Source organism: Salvelinus fontinalis, chromosome 18 (genome assembly GCF_029448725.1).
Source record: "Salvelinus fontinalis isolate EN_2023a chromosome 18, ASM2944872v1, whole genome shotgun sequence".
Taxonomy (NCBI): domain Eukaryota; kingdom Metazoa; phylum Chordata; class Actinopteri; order Salmoniformes; family Salmonidae; genus Salvelinus; species Salvelinus fontinalis.
The window spans coordinates 53,553,794-53,571,739 of record NC_074682.1 but is presented as its reverse complement, the minus strand read 5'-3'; the positions used below and the strand labels follow the sequence as shown (position 1 = coordinate 53,571,739).

The following is a 17,946-nucleotide window of genomic DNA, read 5'->3' as shown; positions in this document are numbered from 1 at the left end:
GTTGAATAGAATAAACCTACCAAAGAATGTTGAAATTGAAAGCAATATTTTCTTCAAGAAAAATAAAGCTGTGCTAATCAAAACGGATCATCGGGACAGGTTGAGACAAAACACAGTAATGTCAGACCTGACCTACGGAACATATTTTAGAAGGTCACATGACTGGATATAATTATTGTTTTAAATGATCACGGCACACATTTGGTTCATAGTTGCCAACTTAGCCACTTTGTCGTAAATAAATAAAATAAAAATAGGACAGCCAATAGCTACTTTCCTTACTGAGGAGTTGGCAACACTGATTTGGTTGAATCATAAGACCTTCGCCTCCTGAGTCCGTACGGGAGTTGCAGCGATGGGACAAGACTAACTACCAATTTGATATCACGAAGTTGTGTTATTTCATAGTTTGTCTTCACTAATATTCTACAATGTAGAAAATTGTAAAAAAAAACGTGATTACTTAATTTACTGTGTGGATATCTTTAAGTCACGCATAGTTTATGCTAATATTCCATTGCCTTAGGTCCTCCATTTTTCCAAACCTTCTTACCCTAACAGGAAGGACCAGAGAAAATTGTCGGCTTAAGGTATGACTTCGTATTGAGTAAAATGAAGATCATAGTTAGAGTGACTAACATTCATAGTGGAACTTCAACAGGCTTAGTCTACACTCAAGTGGAACAACGGATATGCAATGCATTTGTCAACAACGGTGGTGCCAATTAATGCATATCACAACGGTCGAAGGGTGCGTACATACTTGCTGTCGCGGCCGTTTAAAGGAGTGGACCAAGGCGCAGCGTGATTTGAATCCATTCTTCTATTTATTAAACGAAGAACACTTAACAAAACGTGAAGCCAACGTAGTGCTCACAGGCAACTAAACAAGGACAACTACCCATAAAACCAACTTGTAAAATGGCAACCTAAATAGGCTCCCCAATCAGAGACAACGATAAACAGCTGTCTCTGATTGGGAACCCACTCAAGCCACCATAAACCTACATACCCCTAGACAATTAAAAATCCCCATAGATAACCAAAAAAAACTAGACAAGACTAAAACCCTAGACAATACAATAACTAAACAAACCACCCCTTGTCAGACCCTGACCTAACCAAATAATAAAGAAAGCACATAAAACTAAAGTCAGGGCGTGACACTTGCAATGTAACCTACACCCGTTGTTAAACTCAAGTGATGACTAAGCCTTTAGATCAGGGCTCTCCAACCCTGTTCCTGGAGAGCTAATGTCCAGTAAGTTTTCACTCTAAACCTGTTTCTGGAGAGCTACCGTCCAGTAAGTTTTCACTCCAAACCTGTTCCTGGAGAGCTACCGTCCAGTAAGTTTTCACTCTAACCCTGTTCCTGGAGAGCTACCGTCCAGTAAGTTTTCACTCTAACCCTGTTCCTGGAGAGCTAATGTCCAGTAAGTTTTCACTCTGAACCTGTTCCTGGAGAGCTAATGTCCAGTAAGTTTTCACTCTGAACCTGTTCCTGGAGAGCTACCGTCCAGTACGTTTTCACTCTAAACCTGTTCCTGGAGAGCTACCGTCCAGTACGTTTTCACTCTAAACCTGTTCCTGGAGAGCTACCGTCCAGTACGTTTTCACTCTAAACCTGTTCCTGGAGAGCTACCGTCCAGTACGTTTTCACGAGGTACCCTACAGAGGTACCTCTCCAGTAACAGGGTTGGAGAGAAAACCTACAGGAGGGTACCTCTCCAGTAACAGGGTTGGAGAGAAAACCTACAGGAGGGTACCTCTCCAGTAACAGGGATGGAGCGAAAACCTACAGGAGGGTACCTCTCCAGTAACAGGGTTGGAGAGAAAACCTACAGGAGGGTACCTCTCCAGTAACAGGGTGGGAGAGAAAACCTACAGGAGGGTACCTCTCCAGTAACAGGGTTGGAGAGAAAACCTACAGGAGGGTACCTCTCCAGTAACAGGGATGGAGCGAAAACCTACAGGAGGGTACCTCTCCAGTAAAGGGATGGAGAGAAAACCTACAGGAGGGTACCTCTCCAGTAACAGGGATGGAGAGAAAACCTACAGGAGGGTACCTCTCCAGTAACAGGGATGGAGAGAAAACCTACAGGAGGGTACCTCTCCAGTAACAGGGTTGGAGCGAAAACCTACAGGAGGGTACCTCTCCAGTAACAGGGTTGGAGAGAAAACCTACAGGAGGGTACCTCTCCAGTAACAGGGTTGGAGAGAAAACCTACAGGAGGGTACCTCTCCATTAACAGGGTTGGAGAGAAAACCTACAGGAGGGTACCTCTCCAGTAACAGGGTGGGAGAGAAAACCTACAGGAGGGTACCTCTCCAGTAACAGGGTTGGAGAGAAAACCTACAGGAGGGTACCTCTCCAGTAACAGGGTTGGAGAGAAAACCTACAGGAGGGTACCTCTCCAGTAACAGGGTTGGAGAGAAAACCTACAGGAGGGTACCTCTCCAGTAACAGGGTTGGAGAGAAAACCTACAGGAGGGTACCTCTCCAGTAACAGGGTTGGAGAGAAAACCTACAGGAGGGTACCTCTCCAGTAACAGGGATGGAGCGAAAACCTACAGGAGGGTACCTCTCCAGTAACAGGGATGGAGAGAAAACCTACAGGAGGGTACCTCTCCAGTAACAGGGTTGGAGAGAAAACCTACAGGAGGGTACCTCTCCAGTAACAGGGTTGGAGAGAAAACCTACAGGAGGGTACCTCTCCAGTAACAGGGTTGGAGAGAAAACCTACAGGAGGGTACCTCTCCAGTAAAGGGATGGAGAGAAAACCTACAGGAGGGTACCTCTCCAGTAACAGGGATGGAGAGAAAACCTACAGGAGGGTACCTCTCCAGTAACAGGGATGGAGAGAAAACCTACAGGAGGGTACCTCTCCAGTAACAGGGTTGGAGAGAAAACCTACAGGAGGGTACCTCTCCAGTAACAGGGATGGAGAGAAAACCTACAGGAGGGTACCTCTCCAGTAACAGGGTTGGAGCGAAAACCTACAGGAGGGTACCTCTCCAGTAACAGGGTTGGAGAGAAAACCTACAGGAGGGTACCTCTCCAGTAACAGGGTTGGAGAGAAAACCTACAGGAGGGTACCTCTCCAGTAACAGGGTTGGAGAGAAAACCTACAGGAGGGTACCTCTCCAGTAACAGGGATGGAGAGAAAACCTACAGGAGGGTACCTCTCCAGTAACAGGGATGGAGAGAAAACCTACAGGAGGGTACCTCTCCAGTAACAGGGTTGGAGAGAAAACCTACAGGAGGGTACCTCTCCAGTAACAGGGATGGAGAGAAAACCTACAGGAGGGTACCTCTCCAGTAACAGGGTTGGAGCGAAAACCTACAGGAGGGTACCTCTCCAGTAACAGGGTTGGAGAGAAAACCTACAGGAGGGTACCTCTCCAGTAACAGGGTTGGAGAGAAAACCTACAGGAGGGTACCTCTCCAGTAACAGGGTTGGAGAGAAAACCTACAGGAGGGTACCTCTCCAGTAACAGGGATGGAGAGAAAACCTACAGGAGGGTACCTCTCCAGTAACAGGGTTGGAGAGAAAACCTACAGGAGGGTACCTCTCCAGTAACAGGGTTGGAGAGAAAACCTACAGGAGGGTACCTCTCCAGTAACAGGGATGGAGAGAAAACCTACAGGAGGGTACCTCTCCAGTAACAGGGTTGGAGAGAAAACCTACAGGAGGGTACCTCTCCAGTAACAGGGTTGGAGAGAAAACCTACAGGAGGGTACCTCTCCAGTAACAGGGATGGAGAGCACTGCCCTAGAGGTTGTGTAACTGCACATGATTAAGCCTATGTCAACACAGATCTGAATGTTTCATATCCTTTTACCGTATACAGTTGATAGTAGTTAATGCCAAAGCTAATCACTGAATTTCCTACTAAAAGGACTCGGTCAGGTTGACAAACCGCTTTGTAATATTAACACTCACCAGGGGTTGTCATGGTGAAACACTGAGCAGTCGGGAAAAGCATTTAATGGCTGAACGCAACAAAAAAGAAACAGAAAAGAAAAGAAAAGAAAGAAACAGCACAGCAACATGATTACACAGTTCACTCTCCACCTCTCAGTCACACAGTTCACTCTTCACATCTCAGTCACACAGTTCACTCTCCACCTCTCAGTCACACAGTTCACTCTTCACCTCTCAGTCACACAGTTCACTCTTCACCTCTCAGTCACACAGTTCACTCTACACCTTTCAGTCACACAGTTCACTCTCCACCTCTCAGTCACACAGTTCACTCTCCACCTCAGAGTCACACACCACGCTCTGTCACATAGTTTAGCTTTATGCTTATTCAAATTTAAGGTAATCGGACCTCTATTTCAGAAGAGGACTGATAGTGGTTCTCCCTACAGGCTGTCCTGTTCCGTTCCCCTTTAGCACCAGCTCTAACAGTGGTTCTCCCTACAGGCTGTCCTGTTCCGTTCCCCTTTAGCACCAGCTCTAACAGTGGTTCTCCCTACAGGCTGTCCTGTTCCGTTCCCCTTTAGCACCAGCTCTAGCAGTGGTTCTCACTACAGGCTGTCCTGTTCCGTTCCCCTTTAGCACCAGCTCTAACAGTGGTTCTCCCTACAGGCTGTCCTGTTCCGTTCCCCTTTAGCACCAGCTCTAGCAGTGGTTCTCACTACAGGCTGTCCTGTTCCGTTCCCCTTTAGCACCAGCTCTAGCAGTGGTTCTCCCTACAGGCTGTCCTGTTCCGTTCCCCTTTAGCACCAGCTCTAACAGTGGTTCTCCCTACAGGCTGTCCTGTTCCGCTCCCCTTTAGCACCAGCTCTAACAGTGGTTCTCCCTACAGGCTGTCCTGTTCCGTTCCCCTTTAGCACCGGCTCTAACAGTGGTTCTCCCTACAGGCTGTCCTGTTCCGTTCCCCTTTAGCACCAGCTCTAACAGTGGTTCTCCCTACAGGCTGTCCTGTTCCGTTCCCCTTTAGCACCAGTTCTAGCAGTGGTTCTCACTACAGGCTGTCCTGTTCCGTTCCCCTTTAGCACCAGCTCTAACAGTGGTTCTCCCTACAGGCTGTCCTGTTCTGCTCCCCTTTAGCACCGGCTCTAACAGTGGTTCTCCCTACAGGCTGTCCTGTTCCGTTCCCCTTTAGCACCAGCTCTAACAGTGGTTCTCCCTACAGGCTGTCCTGTTCTGCTCCCCTTTAGCACCAGCTCTAACAGTGGTTCTCCCTACAGGATGTCCTGTTCTTCTCCCCTTTAGCACCGGCTCTAACAGTGGTTCTCCCTACAGGCTGTCCTGTTCCGCTCCCCTTTAGCACCAGCTCTAACAGTGGTTCTCCCTACAGGCTGTCCTGTTCCGTTCCCCTTTAGCACCAGTTCTAGCAGTGGTTCTCACTACAGGCTGTCCTGTTCCGTTCCCCTTTAGCACCAGCTCTAACAGTGGTTCTCCCTACAGGCTGTCCTGTTCTGCTCCCCTTTAGCACCGGCTCTAACAGTGGTTCTCCCTACAGGCTGTCCTGTTCCGTTCCCCTTTAGCACCAGCTCTAACAGTGGTTCTCCCTACAGGCTGTCCTGTTCTGCTCCCCTTTAGCACCAGCTCTAACAGTGGTTCTCCCTACAGGATGTCCTGTTCTTCTCCCCTTTAGCACCGGCTCTAACAGTGGTTCTCCCTACAGGCTGTCCTGTTCCGCTCCCCTTTAGCACCAGCTCTAACAGTGGTTCTCCCTACAGGCTGTCCTGTTCCGTTCCCCTTTAGCACCAGCTCTAACAGTGGTTCTCCCTACAGGCTGTCCTGTTCCGTTCCCCTTTAGCACCAGCTCTAACAGTGGTTCTCCCTACAGGCTGTCCTGTTCCGTTCCCCTTTAGCACCAGCTCTAACAGTGGTTCTCCCTACAGGCTGTCCTGTTCTGCTCCCCTTTAGCACCAGCTCTAACAGTGGTTCTCCCTACAGGCTGTCCTGTTCCGTTCCCCTTTAGCACCAGCTCTAACAGTGGTTCTCCCTACAGGCTGTCCTGTTCCGTTCCCCTTTAGCACCAGCTCTAACAGTGGTTCTCCCTACAGGCTGTCCTGTTCCGTTCCCCTTTAGCACCGGCTCTAACAGTGGTTCTCCCTACAGGCTGTCCTGTTCCGTTCCCCTTTAGCACCAGCTCTAACAGTGGTTCTCCCTACAGGATGTCCTGTTCTTCTCCCCTTTAGCACCGGCTCTAACAGTGGTTCTCCCTACAGGCTGTCCTGTTCCGCTCCCCTTTAGCACCAGCTCTAACAGTGGTTCTCCCTACAGGCTGTCCTGTTCCGTTCCCCTTTAGCACCAGCTCTAACAGTGGTTCTCCCTACAGGCTGTCCTGTTCCGTTCCCCTTTAGCACCAGCTCTAACAGTGGTTCTCCCTACAGGCTGTCCTGTTCCGTTCCCCTTTAGCACCAGCTCTAACAGTGGTTCTCCCTACAGGCTGTCCTGTTCTGCTCCCCTTTAGCACCAGCTCTAACAGTGGTTCTCCCTACAGGCTGTCCTGTTCCGTTCCCCTTTAGCACCAGCTCTAACAGTGGTTCTCCCTACAGGCTGTCCTGTTCCGTTCCCCTTTAGCACCAGCTCCTTCCACAACAAAATAGGTCCCCTGTCACCTGCACTTACACAACATATAGCTTCGACAATTAAACGATGCCATTCGCGGATTTGTCTGCGACTGCCTTCTTTCAATGGGAGCTGTAGGCGTGTCGAAGCAGAGAAGGGTAGTGAGGAGCGAACAGAGGAAAACGTGTGAATACGTTTGTTGTACAAAGGATTGTGCTCCAACACTATCACAAATATGACTTTTTGATTTCATTGAAGTAAACATCAAAGTGATCTTCTTTTTGAGTTGCTTTGATGTTGTCTTTATAAATAAGGTACATGATGTTGTCTTTATGAAAAGGATACACGCATTTTGATTGTGCTACAACGCTCATAAATATTACTTGATTTCATTCAATTAAACCTCAACGTCAAGCAATATTCTCTTTTATTTTGTATTGTCTTTTTATGCATTAAAATGGAAAATGCAATGTCCTCCAAATGCAAGACGTCCTCCAGCGATTTCTGAACTTTTACATTTGAAAAGCGATAAACAATATTTTTTATTTTTTTATTAACCTTTATTTAACTAGGCAAGTCAGTTAAGAACAAATTCTTATATACAACGACGGCCTACCAAAAGACAAAAGGCTTCCTGTGGTGGGACAGGGGCCTGGGATAAACTTAAAAAGAGATATACATAGTACAAAACACACATTACGACAAGAGAGACACCACACCAGACCTAAAGACAACAACGTAGCATGACAACACAGAATGGCAGCAACACAACATGGTAGCAACACAACATGGCAGCAGCACAACATGGCAGCATGATTTTAAGTACATTTTAAGTAAATCAGCTGTTAAATTAGGTGAAAGGAGACGAGTGCCGTTTTAAGATAATGCATTTACATGCATTATCATTCACACATCAAACTGTTTGTTAGCACCACTAATGGGCCCTGGTGAAAACTAGTGCACTAGGCAGGGAATAGGGTTCCATTTGGGACGTAAGCAGAGTGTGGGGGCTGTAGCTGCAGTGCTAGTTGGCTAGCTGTGTGTGGATCTGTGGCACTGGAGCTGTCTTATGTATCCGTAGTTCTCCTGTGATGGTGATTTTCACTTTATCACATAACCTATTTTGGTGGTTGCGGATGTGTTATTAGCGATTGTGGGCGGGTCGAACAAACATCTGACCCGCGCGTCACTAGTTTGGAGGTTCGTACCGCAGAACTCAAGTAAAGCCATGGAAACCTAGCAAACTCAGATGACCTGGTGCCATCTTGCTTCTGACACCAGTGTAGCAAATAGAAAACGAGAGTAGACTAATCTGGTCTAAAACCCCTGACTCCTAGTACTTATCGGCTTCCAAAGTCAGCCGTGCTATTGTAACCAGTAAAATTTTGAGTGATTAAAATACATTTTTGTAAGCCTGATTTTGTCTGATTATTTTCTACGTTTTATATGTTCTCCTGGAGTTGTTCTTTTCTAGTCTATCGCTCTGATTCTATTTCATTCTTTCACTTTATTACCCAGAATTCCGTTCCAATCTCCTCCCCTTTTCTCTGGCCTCAACTACCTGTAGGCAGCATACAGCCCAAACGGTAAGTAAGAATGTATATCTGTCATCATCGTTATAAATGTATGACTCTAATCCATTGTAAAACAACGCTATTCATTACATATTCAATCAAACTTTATACATATTTCGTTATTGTTGCTGAACTTTGTAGATAGGTGTCACTTTTGTTTCAAGAAAAACGGGCACTGAAATGTCGAATCAAATGGTTACCTAACCTTGTGTTATTCGAATCTGCTCGCTAACAGCTGAGCTCCGTCCAGTTTTGGACACGGTGGTCAGAATGTGAGGCTCATGTATGCCCACTGATCTAACTAGGGAAAAGTTGAAGAACGGGTCGATTCACAGTTTTCGGACAAGATATCTAGTAGTAAACTGTAGTTGAGTGACGTGGCTACACACCACGTTGATACATTGTAGCACAGTAGCGTCCAGTGCGTTACTTTTGACACATTGTGACAAGTAGTACAGTACCGAAGTGGGAACGTTAAACATAAAATGAACACATCTTCAAAAAAATGATGCAGGCACATCAACCAAGCAAGCTGTGCGAAATAGAGCAGCTAGTTAGCGTAGCAAACGACGTAGCAAATACTAGGCAAATAATCTCAAGCAGTGTGTGTTGGCTAGGCTAGCACGCTAGCTACACTAAACGAATATAAACGCAACATGTAAAATGTGGGTCCCATGTTTAATGAACTGAAATAAAAGATACCTACAAAAAGCTTATTTCGCTCAATTTGTGTACACAATTGTTTACATCCATGTTAGTGAGCATTTCTCTTTTGCCAAGATATGTCATACCTGTCAATTGGATGGATTATCAAGATGCTGATTAGCATGAGACAATACACAGGTCTGCCTTGTGCTGGGGACATGGATGTTGCATTTATATTTTTGTTCAGTACATATTATTTAGCTGGATGACTTTGTGTCCAAGAGAATAGCCTAATAAGCTCAAATTGGCTGTGTACTTCACATCAACGGAGTTGTGCACTGACTAGTGTGGGTGAACAATAGATCCGATGTCTCTCAAAAAAAAAAATTACTACAGATTTCAGCACCCAGAGAATAGCAACAGGACAATTTTTTATAAACTTCATTTTTATGTCGGAGCTCTAGTCCGCCCACAGTCAACTCCATTGAGGTGAAGTGTAAAGTTTAGTTGGCTACCAAGAATCATTCAGTCATTTCATATAACCAGTAGCTAAACCAACACGCATGACAAGTGGTTGGGGCTCCCAAGTGGCTCAGCGGTCTAAGGCACTGCATCTCAGTGTTAGAGGTGTCATTACAGACTCAGGTTCAATTCAAGGCTGTATCACAACCGGCCGTGATTGGGAGTCCTATAGGGCGGTGCACAATTGGCCCAGTGTCGTCTGCGTTTTGCAGGGTTAGGCCGGCCATTGTAAATAAGAATTTGTTATTAACTGACTTGCCAAGTTAAATTAAAATAAAAAATACAACTCCAGGGCTCTACAGTGCTACGATTTTCAGTGCTCCTAAATATTTTGTGCTACCTAGAATTTTATTTGGGAGCACCAGTGCCCCTAGGAAGAACAATCACCCATATACCATTTAGTAGCACAGAAAGAAAATAGGTTCTTCAGGAGATGAGCTCCTTAACCCCTGTATTTTGTAATTGCTGGAAATTCTTATCATTAATACATAGAATATTTTTAATTGCACTCTGAAATTAAATCTAAAATGTCAGTATAGAGCCCTGAACAAGGTGGATAAAGCTAGTTAATAAAGGGCTGTAAATCCAATGGGAAAGATGATGAGAAGACTGCTTGTTTCTCCAGGCTAATGCTAACAGACTCCTGTTTTCTGTACCTCCAGGCAACATGGCAGCTCTCAGGCCTCTGAAAAGGCCTAAGATCGTCAAGAAGAGGGTGAAGAAGTTCATCAGACATCAGTCGGACCGCTATGTGAAAGTCAAGGTATGGTTCAGACCACAATTACCTGAGTTAGAGCAACGTCTAGTTCAACCCTTGCTACGTGAATGTGTTGAACCAGGTTCACATTTATTAGGAAAACAAGTGTTCCTTATTGGACAAGTTCAGGTGCTCCCTTCATCACAAACATCATCTGATGACGACTCCCTTCAGTTTCCACTAGCTGATCTTTTGACCAATCAGAGCATCTCTTTTGCCCCGAATTGTTCTGTCTGTGTAGATGTACTAGCTGGTTACTGTATTTACAGGATACTGCCTTACTCCTTATCTTACTTCTCCTTTGTAGCAAAACTGGCGTAAACCCCGTGGTATCGACAACAGGGTGCGGCGGCGCTTCAAGGGCCAGATGCTGATGCCCAACATCGGCTACGGCAGCAACAAGAAGACCAAACACATGCTGCCCTCCGGCTTCAGGAAGTTCCTGGTCCACAACATCAAGGAGCTGGAGGTCCTCATGATGAGCAACAAGTAAGATCTCAACCACAGGTCTCTATTTAGTGATGAGCAACAAGCAAGATCCCAACCACAGGTCTCTACTTAGTGATGCGCAACAAGTAAGATCCCAACCACAGGTCTCTATTTAGTGATGAGCAACAAGTAAGATCTCAACCACAGGTCTCTATTTAGTGATGAGCAACAAGCAAGATCCCAACCACAGGTCTCTATTTAGTGATGCGCAACAAGCAAGATCCCAACCACAGGTCTCTATTTAGTGATGCGCAACAAGTAAGATCCCAACCACAGGTCTCTCTTTAGTGATGCGCAACAAGTAAGATCCCAACCACAGGTCTCTCTTTAGTGATGCGCAACAAGTAAGATCCCAACCACAGGTCTCTATTTAGTGATGCGCAACAAGCAAGATCCCAACCACAGGTCTCTATTTAGTGATGCGCAACAAGTAAGATCCCAACCACAGGTCTCTCTTTAGTGATGCGCAACAAGTAAGATCCCAACCACAGGTCTCTATTTAGTGATGCGCAACAAGCAAGATCCCAACCACAGGTCTCTCTTTAGTGATGCGCAACAAGTAAGATCCCAACCACAGGTCTCTATTTAGTGATGCGCAACAAGCAAGATCCCAACCACAGGTCTCTATTTAGTGATGCGCAACAAGCAAGATCCCAACCACAGGTGTCTATTTAGTGAGATTTTAGGTTCTGAACAAACAGAGTAATGACTCGGATGACTAGGGGAAAAAAGCTCAAACCAAGTTTACATTTTTTCCCACCCCACTGGGTCATACAGCTGCAAAGACAACATACACGACATCACACAAGCACATCTTTTTACCTTCTGACTAGGAGGAGTCACCTCCTTGCATGTCTAAGATAACCAATCCTTCTCTGGTGTTAGACAGAAACACAGTAGGTTCCTCTTACTGGTATTGTCATGGCCCTGCCTTTCTCTAGGAACCTCATGGCCCTGCCTTTCTCTAGGAACCTCATGGCCCTGCCTTTCTCTAGGCACCTCATGGCCCTGCCTTTCTCTAGGCACCTCATGGCCCTGCCTGTCTCTAGGAACCTCATGGCCCTGCCTTTCTCTAGGAACCTCATGGCCCTGCCTGTCTCTAGGAAACTCATGGCCCTGCCTTTCTCTAGGAACCTCATGGCCCTGCCTGTCTCTAGGAACCTCATGGCCCTGCCTTTCTCTAGGCACCTCATGGCCCTGCCTTTCTCTAGGCACCTCATGGCCCTGCCTGTCTCTAGGAACCTCATGGCCCTGCCTGTCTCTAGGAACCTCATGGCCCTGCCTGTCTCTAGGAACCTCATGGCCCTGCCTGTCTCTAGGAACCTCATGGCCCTGCCTGTCTCTAGGAACCTCATGGCCCTGCCTGTCTCTAGGCACCTCATGGCCCTGCCTGTCTCTAGGCACCTCATGGCCCTGCCTGTCTCTAGGCACCTCATGGCCCTGCCTGTCTCTAGGCACCTCATGGCCCTGCCTGTCTCTAGGCACCTCATGGCCCTGCCTGTCTCTAGGCACCTCATGGCCCTGCCTGTCTCTAGGCACCTCATGGCCCTGCCTGTCTCTAGGCACCTCATGGCCCTGCCTGTCTCTAGGCACCTCATGGCCCTGCCTGTCTCTAGGCACCTCATGGCCCTGCCTGTCTCTAGGCACCTCATGGCCCTGCCTGTCTCTAGGCACCTCATGGCCCTGCCTGTCTCTAGGCACCTCATGGCCCTGCCTGTCTCTAGGCACCTCATGGCCCTGCCTGTCTCTAGGCACCTCATGGCCCTGCCTGTCTCTAGGCACCTCATGGCCCTGCCTGTCTCTAGGCACCTCATGGCCCTGCCTGTCTCTAGGCACCTCATGGCCCTGCCTGTCTCTAGGCACCTCATGGCCCTGCCTGTCTCTAGGCACCTCATGGCCCTGCCTGTCTCTAGGCACCTCATGGCCCTGCCTGTCTCTAGGCACCTCATGGCCCTGCCTGTCTCTAGGCACCTCATGGCCCTGCCTGTCTCTAGGCACCTCATGGCCCTGCCTGTCTCTAGGCACCTCATGGCCCTGCCTGTCTCTAGGAACCTCATGGCCCTGCCTGTCTCTAGGAACCTCATGGCCCTGCCTGTCTCTAGGAACCTCATGGGCCTGGAAGCGAGTATGTATGTGTGAGATGTTCTTCGACGTGGCCCCCCTTCCAGCGTATTCTTCTCTTTTCATCTGTTGACCTTGTCTGGAGTTGAGTTCCACATCTCTCATGGTCCTGGTTCTGCAGCCACTGGCCTGCCTCATCAAGAACTGAAACAAGACTCTTGTCCTTTGTTCCTAAGGAGGGAGGCATTCACATTCTACAATAATATATTTGAACAGAATATGAACTTTCTGCACTTTTTTTTCTCATTCATTAATTTTCTATATCACTTCCCACACATCAAGTTCCTCTTGACCCTTCCTTGACCCCTAATATATACATTACTTATGCATATAAAGTAATCAGTATGGTAACATGAATGAGTATATTTCAAGATAGAATCCAACAGGTGAAATGTTGTGTTGCATATAGAAATGTAATGAATAGAGCTGACATGATTCCCTATTCTGCATGAGACAGAAATACCAAGAGTAGAACATACTATCTGAACGCTCTGTAACGTAGAACAGGCCACTGACGGCTGTATCTGGCCTGGTGCTGCGTTCAGATGGTGCAAACTTGAGGAATGTTCAATTAGATGCCTGCTATGTACGGGAACAAACATGTCTCCTACGTGTAGAATAAGGAGTCATGTTGGCTTTAGTCATGACTTATTGGTAATGTTTCACAACGTTTTCCTATTGAACACAGCGCAGATGTCAGACTCATGATACAGCATATGGTGCAATGTTATGGTTGACTTGAGTCAATATTGCACGTGAATTAAGTCTTTTTTTGGACGTTAGCTTCATGGTTGCACCATTACTACAGCAAAAAGAGCTTGCTTCTAGCCCAACCACGGCAAAAGATCGGACCTATATTACTGACCTATATTACCGGTGCAACATTTCTATCTTCCTCTAGCGAATCACTGGGAACACATTTTACATGTGCAACATGGTTCTAAAATTACTCGCAGTGTTAACCATTTGCTTACACTTTGTTCAGTCGTCTTACCTCATTGGCTAGCTAGCTAACAACCTGGTAACTGTACCAGTATAGCCAAACATTTGGGGTCACAGAAAAGGGATAGCTTCTTCAGGAGACCAACATCTCTTTTGCATGTCATCACAGACCTGATATTTTTAAAGAGACAGTGTACCATTTTTTTTTTCAATGTAACGCATCTCAAAAGAAAACTAGTGCTTTTACACAATGTAGAAACCTTTTATTCCACATGACTTTGTAATTTCAATGACTGGTATTCATATTAACATTTGAGCTTTTATAATAAACAATGTTAGTTTCTAGGACATAACAAGAGTTCATAGGATGCATCTCAGTAAAAAAATGCAAATGTCATGCGACGCTTCTGACTTTAATCTGGATCCTTGTTTGTGTGTCCTAGCCTGGTGGAACCAGCCTGATCTCTCAATAGATCTGTGTTTGTGTGTTGTAGCCTGGTGGAACCAGCCTGATCTCTCAATAGATCCTTGTTTGTGTGTCCTAGCCTGGTGGAACCAGCCTGATCTCTCAATAGATCCTTGTTTGTGTGTCTTAGCCTGGTGGAACCAGCCTGATCTCTCAATAGCTCATATCCTGAAACAAAATATGAATGTAGCAGTCTGTCTGCTTGACCAGGCTATGTGCGTAAAGTGGTGTCCTGCGTAAAGTGGTGTCCTGCGTAAAGTGGTGTCCTGCGTAAAGCGGTGTCCTGCGTAAAGCGGTGGAAGTAGAGGAAGTACCCATTCTACCCCTAGCTCTCCCTGTAGCCAGGAGGTGGAAGTTAACCTGCTACAACGTCATGTCATAAAGGCCATGTTTCAGACCGTCTAAAAAAACAGACTTGAACTAGCTTGACTGATCTGTGATCTTTATGTATTCTAAGGCTTTACTTGGTGTGGCATAATGTCATGTTCCACAATAGATGTTTCATTGATGGGATGCATGGCTCTTCAAATTGATTTGTTTGAACGGGTAACATCCAGGATTGGTCAATTCCATTTAATTAATTGAAAATGGAGGATGAGTAAGCGAGAGGGTTCACTGACGTCAAAATCTGTCCATGATAAGCAGACCGCCTTGCCTTCCCGCCTTCTGGACAACGACTCCCATTGTTAGGGAGGAGACGAGACCATCTTATCATTTATATACAGTATTTCTGTTAAACGGCATTGAAACATAATTTCTATATACTTCCTGAATGATAATGTAATTGACCCTAACCCTGATGACAGTCGTTTCCTTGTTTCCCTCTTTCGTCTGTTCCTATAACCTTTCCCTTGTTCTCCACAGGACCCATGCTGCAGAGATAGCCCATAATGTGTCGTCAAAGAACAGGAAGTTGATCGTGGAGAGGGCAGCTCAGCTTGCTATTAAGATCACCAACCCCAACGCCAGGCTACGCAGCGAGGAACACGAGTGACCTAGACCCACCTGTTTTCTATTTATTGTTTGTTCAATAAATGATCTATACGTGTAAATAGTATTTACCATCTTGTTTGCCCGTTCATCAATGTTTTGTGGGGGGGGGGGCTTAATGAAAGTCTTAAGTTTCACACACTAGATGGTGCACAGTTAACAAATTTAACTAAACATTTGTTTATTTGCAATGTATTCGTTGGGAATACTGTATCAACATCACAGCTCTACAAAATGGCGCTGAATATCACCGGCTTTGAAAAGTCATTTTTAACAAGTATGTCAAGAAGGCACGTTTTCAACTCGACGATGATTTCAAGGTAACTAGTGGCACTAAATATATTTTTCAAAGTCCTTTTAATATCACATGTTTCCAACTATCAACTTTCAAGGCAGAATAGGAATAATTTCTGAGGGAGTGAGTGTGGCCTATGACAGCCATGTAAAGGCATCTATCCAAAACTACAACTACCTGGTCACAGAGTAGTAGGACTGTCTTTTTATTTAACCAGGAAAAGTCCATGGGTCTGTAGGGTCTGTCGCATTCCCCAATCTGTGAAAGGGGCCTGTGAGAGCTTTCAGGCCGTTGTTCACAGCCTTGGTGACCACCAGCACTTGGAAGAACTCTAGAATGGCGGAGAGAGACCCTCATTGGAGCGACTGGGGAATGAAACAGATGCAACACCCCAGGTAGGACAGTGTTCCCGATCTTGGACAGGGAGGAGGGGCACACCTTAGCCATACAGGTGAGGAGTTTAACTGCCACCTGGGATATGTGCATATTGCTCTCAATCAAAGCAGGTAGCTTTTTGAGCACGGCATCGATCATGGGTGGCTTCAGGCTGTAGCTGTTGTTCGCCACGATCATGTTGAGACCGGTCGGCATGCTCAGCTTGAGGGCGCGCTGGTTCTTCCCGGGGAAGGAGCCCAGGATGGGGATGCCCTCTGTGAGTAAAGGTCAGAGGTCAATCCTAAGGGGCAATGCGGAGATGAGAGTCATGTTCTTCACCGCTGTCAACCTGGGAAAAGAAGAGTAGAGATCATACTACTATGGTGCCCTTAAGCAAGGCACTTAACCCCCAGAAATAGCTTTCCATCCAGGGAAGCTGCACCGTGTTGGAGGGATGGAGCAGTTTAGGGGTCAAGGTACATCAGCAGAAGATGTTACCTTGGATACTGATGGTCCGCCTCTCTACCCTGCCTACCTGGTGATCTCGTTCTTCAGCAGATGATGTTACCTTGGATACTGATGGTCCGCCTCTCTACCCTGCCTACCTGGTGATCTCGTTCTTCAGCAGATGATGTTACCTTGGATACTGATGGTCCGCCTCTACCCTGCCTAGCTGGTGATCTTGTTCTTCAGCCTCTCCAGGAAAATCGAGGTATCCTAGGTGACACGTGACCCATACAAGAAATGTCCCTCTCCTTCACTTCCTGGTCTTTGTCTGCAGCCTTCAGCCTCTTCAGGGTGCCAGCAAACAAGTCCTTCAAGTAGAGCTTGACGTCAAATGTAGAAGCAGGTAGTTTGTCTAGAATAGAAGATAATTGATACTTTATTGTCCATTTGGCTGTAGCAGAAATCGGGACAAACACGTTGAGAGGTAAAGGGTCAGACACGGCGCAGCATCCATGGATGGAGAGCTATTTTGTGGGTTAAGTGCCTTGCTCAAGGGCACCATGGTAGTGTCAGTAATGATCTGACACCAGCAGCTATCCAGTTGCCAATTCAGTCCCCACTTTCTCATCACCCGGGAGATGAACCACAACCTTTTTTTCCCTGGTCCACCTCTCTAACCTCTGGGATCTTAACCATCTGCTGAGTGACAAGTAGGGCCTCTGAGGTGATCTTAGAGAAGGGGTCCTGCACACACTGCACCGCTGTGGGCAGAATTGCCTTCATGAGGCTGGAAGACGTCAGGAGGGTGGATGCACAGGAGGACATAGAGGGCATTGATCTTCATGTTGGACGAGGTAGACTTCTCTGAGTAAATGATACCTGAAGAGAGGTTAATATGAATGTCAAGTTGACTTCTTGGCATTGTACCAATAGACATCGTAACACTATTTCCTTTTTAACTTACTGTAGGTAACGGACAGGAAATAGTCCTGTACAGAGAAGAAATGAACAATTGTTGTAACCTATCAATACAGTAGGCCCAGAGTTTTTCTAGGAAGAAGAAATAAACAATTTTACCTTTAGTAGGCAAGTCAGTTAAGAACAAATTCGTATTTACAATGATGGCCTAGGAACAGTGGGTTAACTGCCTTGTTCAGGGGCAGAATGACAGATTTTTACCTTGTCAGCTCTGGGATTCAATCTAGCAACCTTTAGGTTCTTGGCCCAACACTCTAACCACTAGGCTACCTGTCAGAATGCAGTAAATTAATATCTAAGTGAAGTTACCTGATGTGAGAGCTGGTATGTGTTCCCCCAGGGCTCCTGGCAGTACGTTGGCCAGCTCTGTCAGCAGACAAACAGCCCTGTCTAGACTTCATGCTCTTCTCTTTCAGCTGCTTGTGGAGAGCCTTCACTACTGTGGGGACCTGGGGAAAGAACAAACAAATCATTGAAAATCCCACCACTGAGGGAAGGTTCAGATAAAACTTACTTAATTACGAGGACATATTTCAGTAAGTATTGTGATACAGTATTGCAATTACTGCATGCCCGGTTGTTGTCTTGGATTAGGACTCACTTTAAAATGCATTTTATCTCAATGAAACTAGCCTGGATAAATAATGGTTTAACAGCAGCAACAATAACAAGCTAGCTGTTTCTTAAGCATAGTGATAGCTGGGTCTTCTTAAGCAGAGTGATAGCTGGGTCTTCTTAAGCAGAGTGATAGCTGGGTCTTCTTAAGCAGAGTGATAGTTGGGTCTTCTTAAGCAGAGTGATAGTTGGGTCTT

General features: G+C 46.3%; 1 protein-coding gene and 1 long non-coding RNA gene across 2 annotated transcripts; one reads left to right on the top strand and one right to left on the bottom strand.

The window, feature by feature from the left end:
- Window positions 1–8,034: 8,034 nt before the first annotated feature.
- LOC129815758 (60S ribosomal protein L32-like) lies at window positions 8,035–15,106 on the top strand. Its single transcript, XM_055869849.1, has 4 exons — window positions 8,035–8,119; window positions 9,937–10,037; window positions 10,339–10,520; window positions 14,914–15,106. Exons 2-4 carry the CDS (start codon window positions 9,942–9,944, stop codon window positions 15,041–15,043), a joined length of 408 nt encoding a protein of 135 aa, XP_055725824.1. The 5' UTR covers window positions 8,035–8,119; window positions 9,937–9,941; the 3' UTR covers window positions 15,044–15,106.
- A 93-nt stretch (window positions 15,107–15,199) lies between these two features.
- LOC129815759 (uncharacterized) lies at window positions 15,200–17,946 on the bottom strand. The gene is made up of 2 exons (XR_008753468.1): window positions 17,444–17,946; window positions 15,200–16,058 (listed from the first exon to the last, which is right to left on the bottom strand). It is a non-coding gene; the product is annotated as an uncharacterized LOC129815759 (long non-coding RNA).

Excerpts from the sequence above, each read along its gene's own strand:
- LOC129815758 (XM_055869849.1), top strand. The coding sequence starts at position 9,942 with ATGGCAGCTCTCAGGCCTCTGAAAAGGCCTAAGATCGTCAAGAAGAGG. Across the intron at positions 10,038-10,338 it reads ACCGCTATGTGAAAGTCAAG|CAAAACTGGCGTAAACCCCG; the intron begins GTATGGTTCAGA and ends TCTCCTTTGTAG. Across the intron at positions 10,521-14,913 it reads GTCCTCATGATGAGCAACAA|GACCCATGCTGCAGAGATAG; the intron begins GTAAGATCTCAA and ends TGTTCTCCACAG.